This window comes from Cnephaeus nilssonii (assembly GCF_951640355.1).
Source record: "Cnephaeus nilssonii genome assembly, chromosome: 12".
NCBI lineage: Eukaryota > Metazoa > Chordata > Mammalia > Chiroptera > Vespertilionidae > Cnephaeus > Cnephaeus nilssonii.
The window spans coordinates 12,726,442-12,748,248 of NC_137083.1; the positions used below are offsets into that span (position 1 = coordinate 12,726,442).

General features: G+C 43.7%; 1 protein-coding gene across 2 annotated transcripts in view; it reads right to left on the reverse strand.

Annotated features, from left to right (window-relative positions):
* The window catches only part of NPY (neuropeptide Y), a 44,450-nt gene extending 28,495 nt beyond the window's left edge, over positions 1 to 15,955 (reverse strand). The window contains exons 1-3 of one of the 2 annotated variants that reach the window (XM_079785450.1): positions 15,837 to 15,955; positions 14,764 to 14,951; positions 10,417 to 10,497 (exon numbers count right to left, since the gene is read on the reverse strand). In XM_079785450.1, coding sequence (XP_079641576.1) covers positions 10,417 to 10,497; positions 14,764 to 14,951 — 269 coding nt within the window. In that variant the 5' untranslated portion in view covers positions 15,837 to 15,955. Of the gene's footprint in view, positions 1 to 8,380; positions 8,636 to 10,416; positions 10,498 to 14,763; positions 14,967 to 15,836 lie in introns of those variants that run through there. The other variant, XM_079785449.1, reaches the window with a different exon arrangement.
* Between the last annotated feature and the right edge of the window lie 5,852 nt (positions 15,956 to 21,807).

The window sequence follows — 21,807 nt, forward strand, 5'->3', positions numbered from 1 at the left end:
TCGACCTTGTATTACAGTCACTTAAGCATGTGTCTATCTCCTTATAAATTGTTAGGTCCTTAAGGGCAGAGAAACTCTGTTCTTTGTATCAGTCTTAGAACCTAGCAGACTACCTGTCACAGAGAGATTCTTCGGTTAGTGTTTCAGAAATTGATAGCATCCTTGGGACTCTAGAAACTTATCAGAGAGGAGCTGGCTCCATTTTAACTTTGTCAATAATTCAGTCTGTTAGGAAGAATGGCTATATTAAATATGTTCTGCCAACATTGCTTATTTTACATTAAAATTCACAGACCAGTTAATTTAGTGGGTTGCTATGATTTGAAAAGATTTGGCAGTGAGCGAAAAGATGTAGGAGTCAGAATAAATACAACTCAAATTATTTCAGGCAAACTTTAATTGAAAAAAATCATTTGAATGATACTGTTCTCTCTAGTAGATAATATCCACATAGTGAGGTGTTACTTAGTGAGAAGAAACGGTAAAATGTGATTTTTATGTTCTACTAAAAGGTTTGCATTTTAACTTTAATTTCCCTCATAATACCATAGTATAGCAGTCAAATTAATGAGTCAAGTCAAATTGTAAATAAATACACGGAACAACTCAAGTTGCAAACTTAACTTCTAGGAAAACAGAAAATCCTGAAATTAGGACTAGATTGGGAATTAAAGGAATCTGTGACTTTTAAGTTAATCAGTTTGTTAAAAAGACTCAAATTCTTTATATGTCTAAATATCAAAATAATTTGCCTAAGGACAAAAACACTTTTACGATACATCCCAAATTAGAGTCAATACATTAGTAACATGGGGAATAATGCTAATAGGACATTCCAGTAATGTAGCAATACATTAGCAATATAATCAGTAACAATTTGCAATAACTCCAAAATGATCATTAAACTTAGAGCCAGGGAAAAATTATTAGTGAGCCAAAAGACACTTCAGAAAATTGTGGTACCACAATAGTCAAGGTTGAAGAAAAAAGTTCTTTCTGAACTGCATACTAAAGGTAATTAAAGTGAGTGAAACTTCTGAGATGAAGGAAAGGACACTATCAACCAATAACTTAGAGGGCACCGGGAAGGCATGGTTGAATAAACTCCTGTAATTTTGTAAAAAATGGTACCTGCACCTCCTTGAAAAATCACTACAAATCCTCTGAGGTTGTTCACCAAACACTGCACTTGTTCTGGCTCGTGTGGGATCACTTTCAGTCATCACACTCACCTCCAGACTGAACTGGCTTCCATGGAGCACCTACCATATGGCAGGCAACCAGGCAGGTATCATCCCACACAGTGCCCATAATTGCAAAGAGTTTCAATCCTGCAGCATTAGAATGAGTTCAAATTGATAGCTATTACTTACCACATTAAAAAATGAGCCTGGGTGACACATAAGATTAATTATATGTTATTCCATTCTGATTTTTAAAAGATTCAGTGTGATTTCACACTGTGCTAATTTCATAAAGCTCCTAGTGTGAACCACAATAAAAGAATATTCCACCGAAATATCTTATTTAAAAGGCTGTTTTCCTTTATGATGATAGAAAAGGGTATTTGTTTCATTCTGATGATACTGTAACTGATTCCAATGTTCTGCATGGAGGAGAAGAAACATTTTCTCTTGCCTACACAGTAATAAGTAACCATGTAAGCATATGCGTGTGTACTAGAAAGAGGGAAACAATTAACTGCCATATTTACTTTCCTGTCATCAGAAGGGTCACAGAGTCTGCACGTGGGTGTAGCTTTAGACAGGGGCATCCGTCATCCTTACTTCACTCAGCAGGAAGCACTGGGCCACGTGTGCAAATCCCAAACCAGGACTGATTTCCCCTTCTCTTTGTACCTATCTGCTTTCCTGCCCTGGCCCTTATCTAGACACGAGAAAGAATCTGGAAGATATTCAGGAAGTTCAAATATCGCAGAAGAAATAGTCCCTTCCTTCCTGAATAAGTAAACTGACCTCAGTATATTTATTCTCTGAACTTGTAAATTTGTCCATAAGATCATGTTTAGAACTCCTGGAGAAAACTAGATGGCGGCATAGGTAAACACCTGAACTTGCTGCCTCGCACACCACTTCAAAACTACAACTAAAAGACAAATCGGGTATCATCCAGAACTCGGGAAGGCTGGCTGAGTGGAAATTATACAACTAGAAGGAAAGAGAAAAGCACACTGAGACTCGGAGGAGGGGTGGAGGTGCAGAGTAAAGTGCAGAGGTACAGAGGTGCACGCGTGCGGAAAGGGCTAGCAACTAAGTATGCTGTTGTCTTTTTCGATTGGGAGGGAGACACAAGCTCCCGACTGCTCTGAACTCCAGTTCCGGGCAGGACTCTGGGGACCCAGACTCATACAGGGAGAAACTGGACTGTCTGGCATCGGCGGAACTCGAGGGCAGTTTTCTCTCAGAGGTGCTTGCAGCGATCATTGTTCCTGCACGGTGCCGCGGGACACAGAGACACAGGACCTCTTCCAGGCAGGGCTGAAGGTCAGCCATTGCTGTTTGCTTCACCCTGGTGATTCCTTAAGACCCTGCCCCACCCAAGCTGTGCGCAGAGGCTTTTGCATATGAATGGCCTGGCCCTCTGCAATCTGAAACCTAACATACTTCAGCTGGGTCAAAGAGCCCCAGAGCCTCCAAAAGAAGACCCAAGGCTCCACAGCAGCTTGCACTGCTTCACAGCTGGGCCTCATCTGGGCACCTCCAAACCCCAAACAAAGAGAAGGAATCTGCAGATCTCTCTGTAGCTCCTGCTGGGTGGCCTCTCTCCTTGGAGATCCAAGAGCCAATGTTCCCAGTGGTAAGAGAGAGACCATCCAGACTACAACTCTTCAGATCCATAAGAGACACACTCAGGGGGCAGACTCAGTGAGTGCCAAAGCCCCACTGAAGCAAGTCTTGCCCCATAAGGGTGTCTCCAGCACAGAAGTTCTCCCATCATAGACACAACTGATCCTCACAGCCAATTGGCCTTGAGGTCAATTCCTCCCAGTGATACCAACAACAATCAAGGCTTACCTACAACAAGACTGTGCACACAGCCCACAAAGGGGTGCACCAAGAGTGTCCACCTCAGGTAACTGGGGAGGCGCAGCCACTGGGCCCTATAGGACACCTAGCACACAAAGCCACGCTATCAACAGAGGAAAGCATCCAAAATATGGAGACAAAGAAACAGGTCACAGATGAAAGAAATGGAGGAAAGCAAACGACTGGATATAGAGTTCAAAACCACGGTTATAAGATTACTCAAGAATCTTCTAGAAACCGCCAATAAATTTAGTGAGACCCTCAAGGATATGAAAAAGAACCAACTAGAAATTAAGCATACACTGACTGAAATAAAGAATAATATACAGAGATCTAACAGCAGACTAGAGGATCACAAGAATCAAGTCAAAGATTTGAAATACAAAGAAGCAAAAAACATCCAACTGGAAAAGCAAAAAGAAAAAAGAATCCAAAAATATGAAGATATTGTAAGAAGCCTCTGGGACAACTTCAAGCATACCAACATCTGAATTATGGGGGTGCCAGAAGAAGAGAGCAAGATATTGAAAACCTATTGGAAGAAATAATGACAGAAAACTTCCCCTACCTGGTGAAAGAAATAGACTTACAAGTCCAGGAAGTGCAGAGAACCCCAAACAAAAGGAATCCAAAGAGGACCACACCAAGACACATCATAATTAAAATGCCAAGAGCAAAAGACAAAGAGAGAATATTAAAAGCAGCAAGAGAAAAACAGTTAGTTACCTACAAGTGAGTACCCATATGACTGTCAGCTGATTTCTCAACAGAAACCATGCAGGCCAGACAGGAGTGGCAAGAAATATTCAAAGTGATGAATAGCAAGAACCTACAACCAAGATTACTCTACCCAGCAAAACTATCATTTAGAATTGAAAGTCAGATAAAGAGCTTAATAGATAAGAAAAAGCTAAAGGAATCCATCACCGTATTATATGAAATGCTGAAGGGTATTCTTTAAGAAAAGGAAGAAGAAGAAAAAAGTAAAGACAAAAACTATGAATAACAAAGTGACAACAAATACGTATCTATCAACAAGTGAATCTAAAAATCAAGTGAATAAAAAGTCTGATGAACAGAATAAACTGGTGAATATAATAAGGTCAGGGGCATAGAAAGGGAGTGGACTGACAAATCTCGGAGGAAAGGGGTGTGGGGGTGTGGGAAGAGACTGGACAAAAATCGTACACCTATGGATGAGGACAGTGGGGGTGGGGGGGTAAGGGCAGAGGGTGGGGTGGGAACCAGGTGGAGGGGAGTTATGGGGGAAAAAAAGAGGAACAACTGTAATAATCTGAAAAATAAAGATTAGGAAAAAAAATAGCAGCTCCCACTAAGAGGGGTTAACTCCTTGCTTTGTAGACACCAAGCTAGTGATACAGGGCATCACTGTTGCATAGTGATAGAAGATGCTGTGGGTCTTCTCTCCAGGGTATCCTGACCCCAACTTTCCTCAGGATGCTGGAGATGGATAGATAGTGCCAGGTCTGAGCTGAAAGAATTCTCAGGACCTCATGTAAATAGTTAAATTCACAATAAACGTGATCTAAATTTAAAAAAAAAAAAAAGGATCATGTTTAAGAGATCTCAGTCTGGGAAGTCTAGTCCTGATTTAGCTGAATGAAGAATACTATTCGGGGAGCTGGGTGGGGGGGTCCTGGTTTGTCCGTGGAGCCACGTCCACAAGAAGAGCAGGAGGTACTGGGGGGAAGGGGGAGGTAAGAATGGCTGGGAGAAAAGAATTGGGCTGCCTAGAGCAGCGGTCGCCAGCCAGTGGTCCGTGAGGTCCAAAAGGTTGGTGACTGCTGGCCTAGAGGACTTGCTTTCATACCAAATGGGGTTTTCCCTTTAGAACAGTAGCCCAGTGGTCCAGGCCTAGCATATGGTCAAATTCAAATAACTTACAAAACACTCGAAATATGTATTGCTCTCTCTTAACTGCATATCCTCTACCTCCTATCTCTCATTCTTCATCTGGCAATAGGTGCTCCTCCCTCATTCTCCCAGCCTGGGTTGGGAGCCCCTTCCTGGCTCCTGGAGCACCTCATGCCCACTTCTTGTGAGGTAGGGAGGAGATAGTTCTGACCCCACGACAGGGAATGACAGCTGTGAGCATGCTGAGTGTGAAGGGCCCAAGCTGCAGCCTTGGCCCATAGAGGCTCTGTCCTCTTTCCCTGTCTCCCTCAGGATGCCAGGCCAGCGGCTGTTCTGTTTATTGAGGCCCCATTGCACTGTGGGTAGGGACACTGTGTCAGAAGGCAACCTGCATTCACGAGTGCCCCTTCTTTTCTTCCATTTGCTGCCTCATGTGACGGGCTGGCTCTTCTTCTCCATGTGGCTGTTTGGGTAAGTAAATTTGGCAAGGTCCCCCACCGAACTCACTAATTCCTGTCACTCACCACTAGAATGCTGAGATTTTATATGGGGGACGGAGATATTCCAGAGTCTTGGGCCTCAGCCAGGTGCCCTGACTCAGCTTAGGGCAGCCCTGAATCTGAATCATCAGATACTTGCCCATCTGGAATTTTGTTCTCTATTTGGCAACTGATTCTCAAATCTACAGCTCCTTTGTCAGAAAACTGCAAAGGGAAGCATGATGAGTAGGACGGAAGAACCTAGCTATATCCAAACCTCTAACACTCTCATCTTAGCACTTCTAAGAATGCACTGTAATTATCCGTCTCCCTCATTAGACAGTAAATTGCCTGAGATACTATTATTGATCTTTATATCCACAGCGCTTAGAACAATGCCCAATATATATAAGGTGCTCAAAAAATGTTAAGTGAATGAATGCACAGATGGATGAGTTTGGCCATTCTTGGACCTACTTCATCAATCCAACCCCTGGCTACGCTGCCCCTGGTCCTGTCACTTCCTACACAAGTTGCAGCTGTCCTACCCCTGAGTTTAGCCCAGCTGGTCTCCTTACATGGAGTCCTCATTCCAGCTCAACGTTCACATTCTCCATTAAGCCCTTTCCAGCTGGTTCTGCCCACACTCGTTCCCCTTTCTAAATGCTTCTTGCAGTTTAGTACTTTGTTATTCTCTAATTTGTTTTAAGTGTACCAGAGTTATATTCTTAACTGGATTATATGTGACCTGGTCTTGACTTACTTCTTCTGTGAGACAGCATCAGGCAGGGTAGAGTTTGTAACTAGAGGAGCCTGGACCCCTAACCTGAGTGAGGTAGAAAGTCACGTAGTTTCCCTGGGCCTCAGTTTCCTTATCTGTGAAAATCGGTGGAATAATTATCTACTTGAATGTGTCATGGCATTGTAAAGATCAACATAAAAATGTAACAGCATCTGCAAAAAAGTTATGAACAATTTATACTTAAGGCAGAATAGAGTCTGGATGAGAGGAGAGCTTAATAATGCTTATAGAGTTATTTTTGTATATAAAAGGCTAATATACTAAGTGTCCATCTGATCGGTCGCTATGACGCACACTGACCACCAGGGGACAGACACTCAACACAGGAGCTGCAGCGCTGCAGTGACTTGGCAGCCATGGTTCTCGGGTGATGCACCCCAAAACCAGAGAGAAGGGAGCCCGATTCCTCGCAGGGCCGCACTATTTCACCTTTGGCTGTGGGTTATGATGTTGCTGGGCACTGTCGCCCCAAATCTGATTTACTGCACATTTGCATTTGTGTTCCAAACCCTGTACAACAGCAGCTTTCCAGAGTGCCTTGGGGACCCCTCGGGGGATGTCGAAGAGCCAGTTTCGACCCGATCCCCGGAGGCCAGGCCAAGGGACCCCATCTGCCGGAGGGACCCCACTCACTCCACAGACATCCTTTGAGCCACTGTGCCACCCCAGGTGCAACCGGCCAGGGAGGGACCATGGGAGGTTGGCTCCAGGACATGTCCGGCCCATCTCGCCCATTCCCACCCCGTTGGCCACCTTCTAATTTCCTTTCAATGTGCACAAATCCGTGCACCAGGTCACTAGGCTCATTAATGAAGGTGGAGTTGTTCTCACTGTCACTGAAGTGAGGATTATTATTTGCAATGATAGGCGGGTGATCTGGTGCCTTTACACCTATTCCAGAGAGGATCAGCAGGCTGAAAATGTTTGAGAACTTCTACTAGGGATCCTGTTGGAATGCAGTGTTGCCACTTGAGCCTGCTTCCTGGTTTATAAACAGTGATCTTCTCACTGTGTCCTATGTGATAGTAAGGACAAGGGAACACTCTGGAGTCCCTTTCTGTATGGGTATTAATCCTATTCATGTGTGCTCATGTTCTAATCACCCCCAAAGAGCCCACCTCAAAATACCATCACACTGAGGATTAGGATCTCAACATATGGATGTGGAGGGACACAACATTCCATCTATAGCAAGGGATTTGTAACCCAGCACAGGGATCATCAAAAACATCATCCTTACCCACATCCCTTCTATTGCTTACTTATAACAATATCTTAACTTGAATTTTAACCCCAGTATAGACATGTGGAAAGTTGGGCAGGATTTACTACTCTCATTCCACAAGTGAGAACTCAGAAGTTGAGAGAAGATGAAGGTCAGAGAACCTGGAAGCCATTGATCGATCAGCACCACAGAGCTCACCTGGTGTGAAGGGTTAGTCCTCTTTCTCGCTTGATGAGGTGAAGAGGGAAGAGTTATAAGTACAATGTTGACTGTTCAATGTTTAGCCTTTTAGGCATTTAGATGTGGTGGGAAATTCCCATTTTCTTTGATTTAAAAATTACATGTAAGAATCTAATAACATTGATTTAAAACTAAGCTCATACAAATAGGTACATGAAGGAAGGGATTTAATAACCTTTAGCTAAATTGATTAACATACCCCATGTTGTGTGAAAACATAACCATCTGACTCAAGTGTATTTCTGCTTATGACTCAAATTCCAAGAGTAGTAGCCTAAGGAACTATGTATACCTGAGCTGTCTAACATGGTAACTGCTAGAAACATCTGGCTAAAAGTTCAATAAGGTTTAAAACTCAGCTCCTTATTTCATGAGCTACATTCAAGTGCTCAAAAGCCACAGGTGGCTAGTGGCTACCACATTAAACAGGGGAGACAGAAGACGTTTTTCAGAAAATGCTATTAGACAGCAATCCTGTCTGTGAACAGCATAGGCCAATGAGGTTAACAAGGAGCCCATGTGCATGGCAGGAGGCGTTCATCAAATTGCTCCAAACTAGCATTCCACTGTCCAATGTTTCCAAATACTTCTGTTACACACACACAGCTAAGTCTTGGCCATCATAAATCATCATATCTTTATATTTTCCATAGCCACTGCTTTAATATTGGTGAAACAAGCCTTGAATTTGCTACTTGGGGAGACTGATTTCATGAATAACTTAATGCTCACTGTCGCAACATCAGATCTTTCATTGAGGAGCACACACTTTTGAATGCATGTTACTTTATTGAAACGCACATATATACGACAACAGAGGAGAGCTCTGCAGAGTGGAGCACAGGGGCTGCTTGCATTGGGAGGACAGGCAGACTCTAGCTTTACAGAATGAAATTGGGGTTGGAAAATAGGCAAAGCCCGGAGAGCAAGTTTCCTCTCCCATCACCACATAGAGCGGTCTTCCAGCCTGTCAACAGAAGAAGCAGAGCGTGTAAGAGAAGCTCCCCAGCTGCCTGGGGGGCTGGCAAGAGCGAGACATTCTGTTCTGAACTGAAAGATGGTCAGAAACTGTGGAAAGGGCTCCCACTGGCATTCCGTGTGGGATATCAGAGCGGGAGACAGTGGTGCAATGTGCACAGACCCAACTCAGTAGATTTCACTCGTGGTCATGGGAGTCTTGGGCAAATCTCAGAGGGACTATTTAAAAGGCTCTGTGTTTATCAAAGAACCCTGCAGTATTTCTGAAGATCAAAACTAGGAACTGTAACAAGAAAGTTATTGTTGCTCAACTCTGAATATGCTTCCTTTGTTTCCCCTCAAGGCTTTTTATGTAGGCAGATGCTATGTATTTGGACTATAAAGAACCCTTTTTAATAAAATAGCATTCACAGGCAACATCAAGGCTGTCAGGTTTTGTTTCCTTATAACTGCACTTGATTGTGGCTGTCAATCACGATGCAATTAACTTTATTTCATGCCCTAACCGTGCAACTTCAGGCCACAAAACAAAGTAGGTCTGGATGGTTCTTTTTCTTATCCTAAGTAGATAGAGTATAGCTTACCCTAAGCTTTTTACCGTAGCAAACATCATACGCATGTCCATGAAACATGAAAAAGCATTTATTGATTAGTATGTAAAAGCAATCCTTACGAATTTTCCATATGTTTCCCTTGCATTTGTTATTGAAATCTGGCTGGTACCTCCACGGACATGAGCACTGGAGCTTTATTCCAGTCCAAATGGTTGTTTCCCTCAGAGAAAACAAACCTGACAACTCTAGAATTGCACCTTCACTCTGGCTGGCCATTGCACAAGGGAACGGAGGAAGGGTTGGAGGGCAGGTCATCTGCTTTAACCTCCAAGGGGAACCCCAATGAAGAGTGACTCGCCAGTTACACTCACTGAGCAAGTGTTCTAGTGACCTCTTCTGGGGAACTTGGTTCTTGCCGTTGTCGAGCTCTGGGTTTAAGGCAGACAAGCTACCACAGAAATGGATGAACCATATGCCATGTAATCTAACTGGAGGTAGAGGCAAGAAGCAGCGAATGAAAACCAAGGAGGACCAGGCTTCCTTTTAGCATAACTCCTTGTCCAGGGGGTCCTGGCCCAATGTTTGACCCTTAGATATTGATGGGCATCTCTTCCCAAAACAGTCCACCCTCCAAGAAAGTCCCAAGGCTACAAGCCCCTAAGAATAATACATTGTTCAATATTCATTCATTGAATTCAATAAATTACTATGTGACATCAGTTGAACTAAAATATGTTAAAAAGTAAATGAGCTCCCTGTAATTTATCTACAGTTTCATGTAAAACCAAAAAGATTGGAATAAAACTCATGAGGGACATATTCTCAGATATCCAGACACTCCACATAGTATATAAAAAACAAAGATTACCCCAGCCAAAATTGGATGATTGGTCATTTCAATGTAGAGATGGGGACTCATTCATGCTCCCCAATTCTAACCCAATAGAAATTATTCATAGAGTAATTTCTGCAGTAAAAGTCACTTATATTTAAAGTTTTTCAAGGAGCACCAAATAATTTGCAGTAGAAAATATTACCCCACAGTTTAAAGATTTACAAATGACTGCATGAAAAGAAAGATCCTTCCCACCTTATTCCCCATCCCCCTTTCTCTCCAAATCCTACCTGGTCTGGAAGACTCAGTTCCAAAGCTTCCTCCCCAAGCAGCCCTCTCTGATTTCCCTCCCCCAAAGTCCCCACACTAGCCTTTCCATACCTAGTTCGAGGAATATTCTCTGTGCTTTCACTCATCAAGAGGTCTGAAATCAGTGTCTCAGGGCTGGATCGTTTCCCATATCTAACAAAACAAAACAAAAAAAGAAAAAATTCTTTAAAGCAAGTTTTGAATATTCATAAAAATATTTAGAAAAAAAGAAGATGGTCTCCCATTTGGGTTATCAAATCTAAAACTGGCATTCAGTTAATTATCTGCTAACAGTAATTTAGGTGCACACAGCACACATTATTATCAAAAACATCATGCCCTGGCGGGTGGCTCAGTTGGTTGGAGCATCATCCCATACACAAAAGGTGCAGGTTTGTTTGATTCCTGGTCAGGGCACATACCCTAGTTTCAGGTTCAGTCCCCAGTTGGGGCTCATGTGGGAGGCAACTGATGGATGTTTCTCTCTCACATCCATGTTTTCCCCTCTCTCTCTCTCCCTCCCTCTCTCTAAAATCGATTAAAAAATAAAAAACATCATAAATATGACTTCAAATTAAATATGTATATAATTTTTTACGTACTTAAATAACAGCAGATTATTTAAACCCAACCAAAATTCCAAATTCTTGTCTTTTTATACCACAAATAATACATGTGTACATATATTTATAACTAGGTGATAGGAAATAAAAGTACATCAAAGTATTATTTTAACGTTTCCGTAATTAGTTAATTGGCTATAGCTCGAATGATATACAGTTTAAATCTTAAAGAGACCAGATGGTATTTAAGAAACATCTCTAACAACAAAATTGGTGACTAAAGTTCTAGACCCACCTGTGTCTTTTAATCTTAGGTTTTTCATTTGTAAAAACAAAATCATAACATACTTAAATGAGACTCTTAGTGAAAATGCATTGTGTCACAATGCTTTGAAAGTGACAAAGTGATACACAAATGTAAGTGGCTGCCGCTGAAATCCACACTTTCTTACAGACAGCAACGGAACCTGGGTTCTATATTTTCCTTATTTGTTTGGGGTACCACAAGCTAAAAATAGCCTTCTCTCATGCTGTGATTTTTTTGTTTTGTTTTGTTTCAAGTAGTCATATAGTTTTTATTTTATTGTTTGAAGTATTACAAGTAGCAGTACATATGTCTCCTTTTATTCCCCATTGACATCCCACCCCCTCCCCGCACACGCCCTCACTCCCCACAGCCCCCCCCACCAGTGTCTTGCGTCTATTGGTTATGCTTATATGTCATGCTGTGATTTTAATCTGCCCTGTAAGAATAAAGGAATCCTACTGGTCCATAGAAATGTTTCTGGTCTTTTTCTCCTGTTGCAGGATATGAATAGGACAATATCTGAATGCAAGGCTATGCTTTCCTGCCAGGATGGCATACATTACTTACTCCAGGTGAGTGAGTAAATGGATCCATTCCTCCGTCCCTTGCTCTCTCTCGCTCTAAAGAGTCTAACAAGTCTACAGTACTAAATTGCATTTTTTTAAAGAGGCTGTTTGCCCCTTTTTCAAAAAGGGCACTGGACACCAACAGCCACTTTTTTTTCCACAAATGGGAGATTAGCCTGGCTGGACTGATTAGCTAAGAGATAAAACTGAGGAACAGAGCTGTCGGAAGGCATACTCTGCCTGCCTATCAAGCACAATTAAATCTAAATTTGGGGGAAATCTTCCTATTATTGCTCCTTTTCTGAGACTCAAGGGAAGAAAAAAACAAGCAGACTCCCCTGTCCCCATCATTTGTGAGGTTTCCTCAAAGATTTCCTGGAGCTGTCTTATCAGACTCTAGGCTGCTGCTTATACTTATGTATTCTGTCCATCAGTTGATTTTACTAATCTTAAAACTCCTGGGCAACCTTCACTCATTTATCTTCATCATGCTCCAGTGAATGAAAGAACTGGCCAGTATTTTCTCCAATTTATCAGGTAAAGAAACTACATCTATAATAGCAGGATTTGCACAGGACAGCACCGTTCACTGTTCTTCCTTCTCTAATTTATTCTGGATTACCCTTTTTCTCTACAATGCTTTAACTTTATGAAGTCTAAGACCTACCCTTACCCCCAGGTTCTGACTTAACTGGTCAGGGGTGCAGCCTAACAGCATATTGTTTAAATTTCTCAGAGGATTCCAAGGTGTCACCAGGGTGGACTGCGTTTCTCAACCGCAGCTCTATGGACATTTGGGGCTGGCTAATTCTCAGTTGTAGGGGGCTGTCCTAGGCAGAGGAGGGTGTTCAGCTGCATCCCTGGCCCCTACTCACTAGGTGCCAGTAGCACCACCCCTCATTGTGGTAACAAGAAACGTCTCCAGACGTTGCCAAATATCATGGGAGCAAAAAGCCAGCCTGAGGCGATCTAACAAGATGTGGATCTACCATGCTCTAGAAAAAAATAATGCAGCTTTTGGAAGCATTGAACCAGGGTATACAGCTTAAAAACATGGACTGTGTGAAAAAAGGGAGGAAAGAGAGCATTTATGACAGTCAAACATATATTCACAAATGACACCATAATCTTCAAAAATACCAACATGTGTATCTGAGTGGGGCGTGTGGTGGGGAGGCAATACACATACAGGATGTAGATTATTGGTGCAGATTATATACCTCCGATAGTTTCTAAGGAGGAATTATATGAAGATGAGACAAAAACTCTGCTCTAGGGCCAACTCATTTCCACTGAATCTGAATCTCTTCCCATGAAACTCAAGTCCCTTCTTCCCCTTACTTTTTTCTCATCAAAGATGTTGCAAGTCATATTGACTGCTGATGGTGGTGACAACATCAAGGAAAATGAGTAGGAGGGCTCCAATTTCATCACCCCTAAAAAGATTCCATGGAATGTTCTTAGTAAAATGGAGATAATTATACTCACTCCAAAGCTCTGAGGTAAAGACTGAACAAAGTAACGCCTAGGAAAACATTTTGAAATGCTAAAGCTTTATACCGTATAATGATAAAGCTTTATAGCAACAGTCTTTTCAAAACTAAGTTCTCCTGGGTGTTATAAATGACAAACTAAAGAACTAACAAAGGTTTTCTTGGAAAAGAACAATATCTTTTTTATTTGTACAACTTCTTTTCTCTGGTCTATAAGATAGCATAAGCAAGAACTAAAAGCAATTAACTTTCTGAGAAGTCTATTAGGATATAAAACACTGTTGCTTTTCACTAATTAACATTATCAGTCTTCAAGGACCATAAACCAATACTACTTAATTCTGGCACTCTCATGTATTTCTGATTCTATGTAAATTGGGATCTTTTAGAAAACTTCTCAGGATGAAACAGCTTTTGATGAAACATAAAAAAGAAACTTTAAGAAATAGAAATTCTCTCCACTTTGCATCCATTCCAACTATTCCCTGACTTGTAAAAAGCAAAAATATGATAAAAACACTTTATAAAACATAATTTATATATATTAAATAGCATTAATGCTTTTAAAGCATTCATTGTTTTTTAGCTTATTAAGGTCATTTGATCTTGAGACTTAAAATAATAAAATATTGAATGATTTAGAATAAGATGAACCAATTTTAGAAACATTTTAAATCCTAGATTATTTGTAAAATTGTTTGGATTTGATTTTTTGCTTAATAGTTGACATTGAGAGTGAAAATGTGGAATTTCATTTTCGCTTCCTAGGGGTTCAGAATGAGGTTTACAATCTCTGGAATCTTCATAGAGTGACTAGAACAATAAGCTTCTATCTAATAAAGCACCAAGCAGACACTATCTTTTCAGAACTCACCTGCTATAAAATGGCCAAACTTCTGCATTTTAGATCAACAGTTTTCTGCTAAATCTCTATTTATTTGGACCAGAATTTTCAAGTAAAGGTCTGAGACACCGTACAGAAGAGAAGAAAATAGCTCTATTTGTCTTTTCCTAAACACTGTCATTCCGTTTGCTCTGGGCAGATTGGAAAGTCTGGCAATGTCTTTATCAACCAGCTCTTTCCTCCTTGGGTTGTGTTGTTATTTTTCCTGGACCACCCTGCCCTCTGGCTTCCCTGCAGCCATTCTCCGGGGGCACTGCCCACCCTTTCACCTGGTACTTTTCCTTCCTGGTTCCAAAACAGTACCCCCACTGTCCTAAGAACAAAAAAGGCAAGGGGATGATGGGTAGGAGGGGATGCCAGCCACACAGTGCTGAGAACCTGATTCTGGGGATGGGGACTTTTGACTAATTGCAGAGGGACAGTACTCAGTGCCCTCACAAACATTCCCTGATTGCTGACAGTTCTGTTTGGGTCCTGCCCTGGGATACAACCAAGAAGCAATGGTCCCTGTCCTCTCTGAAACCCCAGAACCCCCGGGTAAGCAGGATAGGAGGCTCCTGGAGGAGGTCCCTCGTGGCCCACCCACCTCTGCCTGGTGATGAGGTTGATGTAGTGTCGCAGCGCAGCGTAGTATCTGGCCAGCTCCTCCGCAGACGCGTTCTCCCCGGGCTTCTGGGGCTTCTCGGGGTACGCCTCCGTCAGCACGCCCAGGCACACGAGCAGGGACAGGGCGAGCGTCAAGCGGGACAGCCCCAGTGGCTTGCTCCCCAGCATCTGAGGGCATCAAAGGCACAGGGAAAGGGGTCGGGGGTTAAGAGGACACATGTCACACACAACCCCCTCGCTTCCCGGCGCCTGTTTCCCTGCTAACACCCAGGACCCCCGAAACGAGCTAGACCCGGTGATACAGAGGTGAGCAGAGTGTGGCAAGCACCGCCCGGCTTAGGGTACAATCTGCGCGCCCCCCTCCATTCCACTTGGAAACTCCGTGCGACTTCGGTCCAAGTCACAGGCGGAGAGTCGTGTAGTGGGAGGCACCGGTCCAGACACTGTACACACAGAAGTTCCCCTGCTGGGTAAAGGGACTTCACTTTCCTATCCTCCTTCCCCAACCCCGTCCGGGAGGAAAGTTTCTTCGGAGACTTCTGGTCTGCCGGCTGTAGGCGCCCGAGAGACGGCCGAGACCACTCAAGTGGCCATTTGGGGGAGAGGGGAGAGGGGAGAGAAGTGCGCCCGGGCCAGTCGGTCTCAGGTCGGATCCCAGATGGGACGTGCTGCGCGTCCAGGACACAGGATTCTTCCCTCAGGGGCGCTGCCTGGGAACCCTCCCTGCAGGCTGAGACCCCCAGGAGACCGCCAGCGGGGGCTTAGGGGGGTCGAGTTCTCCCTCCACTTCCTCCAAAAGGCGACCCAGAGGACCGACCACCCAGCCGGGAGGGTCTGGGAGAAGAGCGGCTATAGGACCAGAGGGGACCAGGAGGGCAGGTGGGATCTAGCGGCCAGAGCGGCTGGAGCGTGTAGGGGCAGGAGAGCACCCCGCTAGACCAGCAGGGACTGGGGAGTGGGGCGCGGCCCTCCCAGCGCCCCGGGCTCCGCAGAGGGTGGGGCAGGGTCCCGCACCGAACCCCTGGGCTCCCGTCAAGGCCCGAGGGCACTCACGGTGACGGCGGGCGGGCGGGCGGGCGGGCGTGGCGGGGCAGCGAGCACTCTGCTGTCCGGAGCGCCTCTCCCTGGTGTGAGAGCCGGTGATGGGGTGTCAGGAGCAGGTTGTAGCAGGGCTTTTATGGAGCTCCCGCAGCGACAGGAGGGGCCTCGGGCAATCACGCTCCAGTGACTCCCACCCTCCACTTCCCGCCTGGAGGCGGCAGCGGGGGAGGGGTTGGGACCGCTGCAGCTAGCGTGTCTGCGGGGAGCCACCCACATTACACCCCAACTCTCCAGGCCGGGCCCTGCCCGCGGTAGGGGGCCGGCACCACGTGAGGGAGCGAGGTGGGCACTCCCACGCGTCGGACGGCGCCAAAGCCTAGTCCCTGCCCTCCAGCGGCGCCCAAACCCCTCTTCCCCTCGCGCCCGGCTAGTCCTGCCGGAGACAGGGGCAGCCCAGCTCATCTTTGTGGCCTGTCACCAGGATCACCAACTCGCTTGGCACCAGGGTAGGGGGTTCCTGAATTCTCTCCTCAGTGGAGCATCTCCACGACCCAAGCGGTAAGCGCACCCGCACAACTCCGGTGTGGGGTCGGGGCAGACAACGTGGTGCGCACATTCTCCTGCGCCCAAGCCCCCAGCAAGAGGGTCCCAAAGGCACCCTCTCCTCTCAGGCTTCCGCCCCTCTCTCTCCCCGCTTGTCTTGCAGGGATATAAGCCCTTCCCAAGAACTCGCCCAAGGGCGGGACCTGAGTGTGGAGACGGAAAACTCCGAGTGAGGCAGCACATGGTAAACTCACTTCCTCAGTTTGCTGGAAAAGAGCCAGGTTTCAAGGGTTGACAGACCCCTTAAGGCTCAATCAAAAGAAACATTTTGTTCCCAAGCGACAGGTAGTTAAAGGGACAGCGATCTGCCATGGCCAGGTGGCTCCCTTGGTCGGTTCAGCAAAATGTTGCAGGTTCCAACCCCCTCCTCCCCACCGCAGCTGGAGGTAACTGATCAATCTTTCTCTCTCTCCCTCCCCCCCTCCTTTCCTTCCTCTCTCTAAACATATCCTCCGGTGAGGATTAAAAAGAAAGAAAAAAAATAACAGCAATTTCTCTTTTATCAGCTAGCCAATAATCTCAAATATGTTCAATTAATGTTGATGAAGAATGTGTGTTCTGGTGGAAATAAAACGGGTAAAAAAACCCCACTTATTTGTGCATCATTTAAACCTGTTTAATGAATATAAAAGAAACAGAAACCACTTTTACAGGTTCAGTACTTTATGTAGTGGACTACCTCTTTAAATTCCCTTAATGCTCCTGGAAGGCTGAATCTTTCTTTTAAAAAAATGGCACATTAGGATATTAAAGCATTAAGTTACGTGTTATTTTAACATTAAAATGGCAAGTGAGTCTGTTAAACAGACTGTTTTGTGACTTTTTTACTGAATGACTTAAATATCAATGACTGTGTAGCAAGCAATCCTGTTGTGTTAGAAATTTTGAAGACCAACATCCCTTTCACTTAGCTGAACGCATCTTTTCCATACTACATATACATGTGCCAGAAACACGAATATCAGGGCTCTTGGCGTTGTTCAGGATGCTTCAAGAGTTTTGGTGAAGTTAGAGCAGAACACCTTTTAATGTAAGAGCCCTTTCTTGATAAGGGAAAGAGCAAAGTCCACTTTTCAATAAAATAATCTTATTTCATCATCAGTTGAAACCCAGACTTGGGAGTATAAACCACCCCTCTATTCTTTCAATATAATTTCTGTTAAAAGTGTTTTTGTAAAAAATGAATTGTTAACTAATATGTAACCTGTGAAAGACTTCCAAAAACTAACTTCAAAGGAAGCTGATTCCAGCAACCAACAATCTGGGTCCAGGAGATCTGCTGACCTTCAACAATAAAAACCAGACCTTTACTTGATCAGCTTTGCGATAATCATCAGAACAGACTGCGCTAACTTACACATAGAGAACTTTCAACCCCCTACCAATTTCTTTGTTCTGCTTTCCCTCTCCCTCCTAATAAAAACCCTGCCTGCCCTGAGATGTTAAGATGGTCTTTAGGACAGGAGTCCACCATCTCCTCAAGCTGCCGACACTTGAATAAACCCTCTTTCCTTACATTAGCACCTCTCTCTTTCAAGTATTAGCTTTCAAAAGGGGCAGGCCGTCAAACCTGAGTTCAGTATCAGAAGGAATCACTGAATTACTTCTAAGGAGAAATTACTTTTCTAAGGAGATGTACTACTCCTGAGTGGGAAAGAATGTGTAATTTGATTAATTTAGCTTAAGATAATACCACTGGTACCCAAAAAAGGAGAGCTTATTCTCAGAGTTCTGCAATTGAGCATAAAAAATGGAGCCATGTGCCCTACATGTATCCTTCCATCCTTATCCCCTTTCTCTAGTCCCAACTGCATCCCCTGGCCTTGGGCTCTGAATAGTCTGTCTCTTCTTTCAGGACTTTGCTCCCTTAATTGTCTCTTCTCTTTCCTATAATTCTCTATGCATATAAAAATATATACTTATAGCTTATAAATTTGCTGGAGTTTGCTTCACAAAAGAAACAAAGCAAAACCAAATCTCCACCCCCAACAAACAAAGCCTCAGTCACTGTATCCAGGATCTCCTTCTAGCTGCTGAGCCACTTCTCTCCTTTGTTTCAAAACTGTTTATTTAAATGCATATTTATTTTTAACAGCTTTATGGAGATATAATCGAGATATATTAATCTACTACTGTTTAAGCTATTCCACTGGATATATTCTCACCAATATACTCCAATGAAATCATCAACACAGTCAAGGTAATGAATACGTACATACATCACCACCAAGTTTCCTCCTGCCCCTTTGTAATTCCTTCTTTCTGCCTCTCCCTGCCTCCCTCCCCCATTGATCTGCTTTCTGTCATTAGAGAGTTGTCTGCATTTTCTAGAACTTTATATAAATACAATTTCATAGTATGTACTTATTTGTCTGCCTTCAGCATCATTATTTTCAGATCTACTCAAGTTATTACCCATATCAATAGCTCATTTCTTTTTATTGCTGGGTAGTATTCCATGATATAGATATATATTAAATGTGGTTTTTAAAAATCTATTCAACTACCCATGGACTTTGGGTTGTTTCCAGTTTGGACTATTACAAATAAAGCTCCTATGAACACTGGTTTACAAGTCTGTATAGACATATGCTTTTATTTCTCTTGGAAAAAATACTTAAGGGCAGAATGGCTGGGTCATATGGTAAGTGATGCACTCCATAGTTTATTGATGATCTGTTCATTTTTTATTGTTTTGCTTCTTTTCTGTGTGTGTCTTATTGGATAGTTTCTATTGCTATGTCTTTGAATTAACTATTTCTTCTTCAATGTCTAAGCAATACAAAGCCCATGTAGCTTTTATCTCTAGAATTTCAATTTTGTTCTTTTTTTTTATATCTTCCATGTCTCAACATGCCTGATCTTTAGCTTCTTGAATATACATTGATAATAACTTGTCTACTACTTCCATCATCTATATCATTTCTGTGATACTTTGGATTGATTTTTCACTTCATTTTGGCTTATACTTTCCTTCTTTGTCTGCCTGGTAATTTTCAATAGGGTGCTAGGCATTGTAAATTTTACCTTGTTGTTTGCTGGATGTTTTTGTACTTATAAACTATTTGTGAGTGGTTCTTTTGGGACACGGTTAAAAACCTGGAAACAGTTTGATGCCATCAAGTCTTCCATTTAAGTTTTTTAGGAGGGACCAGAGCTGGCTTACTCTAGGTTTAGTTTTCCCAACTTCTGAGGAATATAATATAGTGTATCATATATAGTCCAAAATATTTTCAAAATCCTTAAACTACAAGGCTAACATATTTTGGACCCTACTTACCCTTAGGGCCTACTTAACCTAACTTTCTCCTTTACTCCCTATATTCCTATTCATTGGCATGCTTTCTGCTCCTGAAATATGACGATTATCTTTCCCTACTTGGGCCTTCATTGTGCTTTCCTCTCTCTGAGATATTATTCTCTATCCTAACTCTTTTCCTGGCCAGTACCTGTCCTTCTAGTTTCATCTTGAAATGTCACTTCTTCATGGAGGATTTTTCTGGTCCTCCCGAGTGGATTAGGTTCCCTATTATAAATTTTCACAAAACCCTGAACTTCTCCTAAATTGCACTTAGCTACACTTGAATTTTGCATGTATTAGCTAGTTATTTCATTCTATTAGTTTAACACCTGTAAATTTTTCTAACCATTTTATCCATAAGAGATTATGTATTTTTTATTTATATCAGCATAAAATCTGGTGAACATGGATGTACCTGAGGAAGTGATTTATATATCCCATGTAAGAAGTCTGGATTTAAACAAATCAGGGCTTGTACAGCCCCTCAAAAATGCCATCAGGGGACTGGGCTCTTTCTCTCCCTGCACCATCATCCTGAGGATGACTGACACACCTCAAGCATCAAGTTCAAATTTCAGTTATAAAGAAAGGGGAAGGAAAAGAGGCAGAACCATCTAACTTGAGCTTATGTCTTATTCACCAGACCCCAAAGAGTCTCTCCTAGCTGCAAGTGAGTCTGGGAAGATTAAGTTTTAGCTTTCTTGCTTCTATGGTACAGGAAGGGTATGCAAATGGATCTCAAGTGAACTAGTTTACAGTGTGTACCTATTAGGTTTGTGCTTTCTAGAATCTGGTCCTACTCATTCCAGGTCGGGTCTTCATCCTTCATCACTGGGAGACCACAGCCACCACTTCCCCTTCTGCTACTAAGATAGGGCAATAAAGGGCAAAATAAAATAAAAATAAAAAAACATTTTTGTGGTTTGCTTGGAATTTTTTCTAAGTGATAGAAAGAGCACAATAATCAGTTGTCAGAAAATCCTGAATTTTAATCTGTATTATTTATCCTAAAATGTCTCATCTCAGGCAAACCACTTTAGCTCCCTGAGTCCTAGTGTCCCACTTACAAAACGGAGGCATTTGGGCTTCAATATTCTGTTCTTCCCTCTTGCCTATGATCTCAAATCTATATAGATAAAAGCCTAAGCGACCAGAACGACTGGTCGTTATGATGCACACTGACCACCAGGGGGGAGATGCTCAATGCAGGAGCTGCCCCCTGGTGGTCAGTACGCTCCCACAGCCAACCTCCCCTGGCCGACCAATCTCCCACGGTCCCTCCCCCTAGCCAGCAGGCCCCGCTCACCCAAATGGGGCTGGCCCCCGGGCTGGGATGGGGAACCGAGGGTAGGTGGTGGCAGACGTGGCCCCTTTCCCTGGGGGGCTGAGGGCCTGCTCCCTCCTCGGGGCCGGTGGCCAACCTCCTGTGCCCTGTCCCTCCTCCCAGCTAGCAGGCCCCGATAGGCCCACTGCCCACCTGATGTGGTGGTAGCACAGCAGTGAGGGAAGGAGGAGGGTGGAAGGCAGGGAACCGCACGGTGGCGTCCGGCGTCTGTTCCTTCCACGCCCGGCCCAGCGACCGTTGCCTCCTCTCTGGCCCGGCCCTGATCGGCCTGGCCCCAATCGGCCCTGATTGCTGGCCAGGCCTAGGGACCCCACCCATGCACTTAATTCATGCACCGGGCCTCTAGTCTTTATTATAAAGCCAACTCTCACCCATGCTACCATGAGAACTCGAAGAGGCTGGGCCCAGAGAGGAGGCCTCACCATCATGCCCATCATCTTCATTTCCATCTCTCTCCACGTTATCTCATAGGACCTCCCAGCATTTGAACAGGGAGAACTGAGGGGTGTAATAGGAAATCGGAATCTGTAGTAAACTACATTTCTCATAGCCCCTATGTGACTTTTGCCTTAAAGGTATGAACTAGTCTAATTTTTGTTATTAGAACCTCAATTCCCCCCTTCAGATAGTTGTGGCTTCGCTGGGATCATAAGCCACTGATATGATGTCACCTTCCATCTTTTCATTGCTTTTTGGCCCAGGATGGCCTGTGAAGCTACTTTAGACCCCATTCT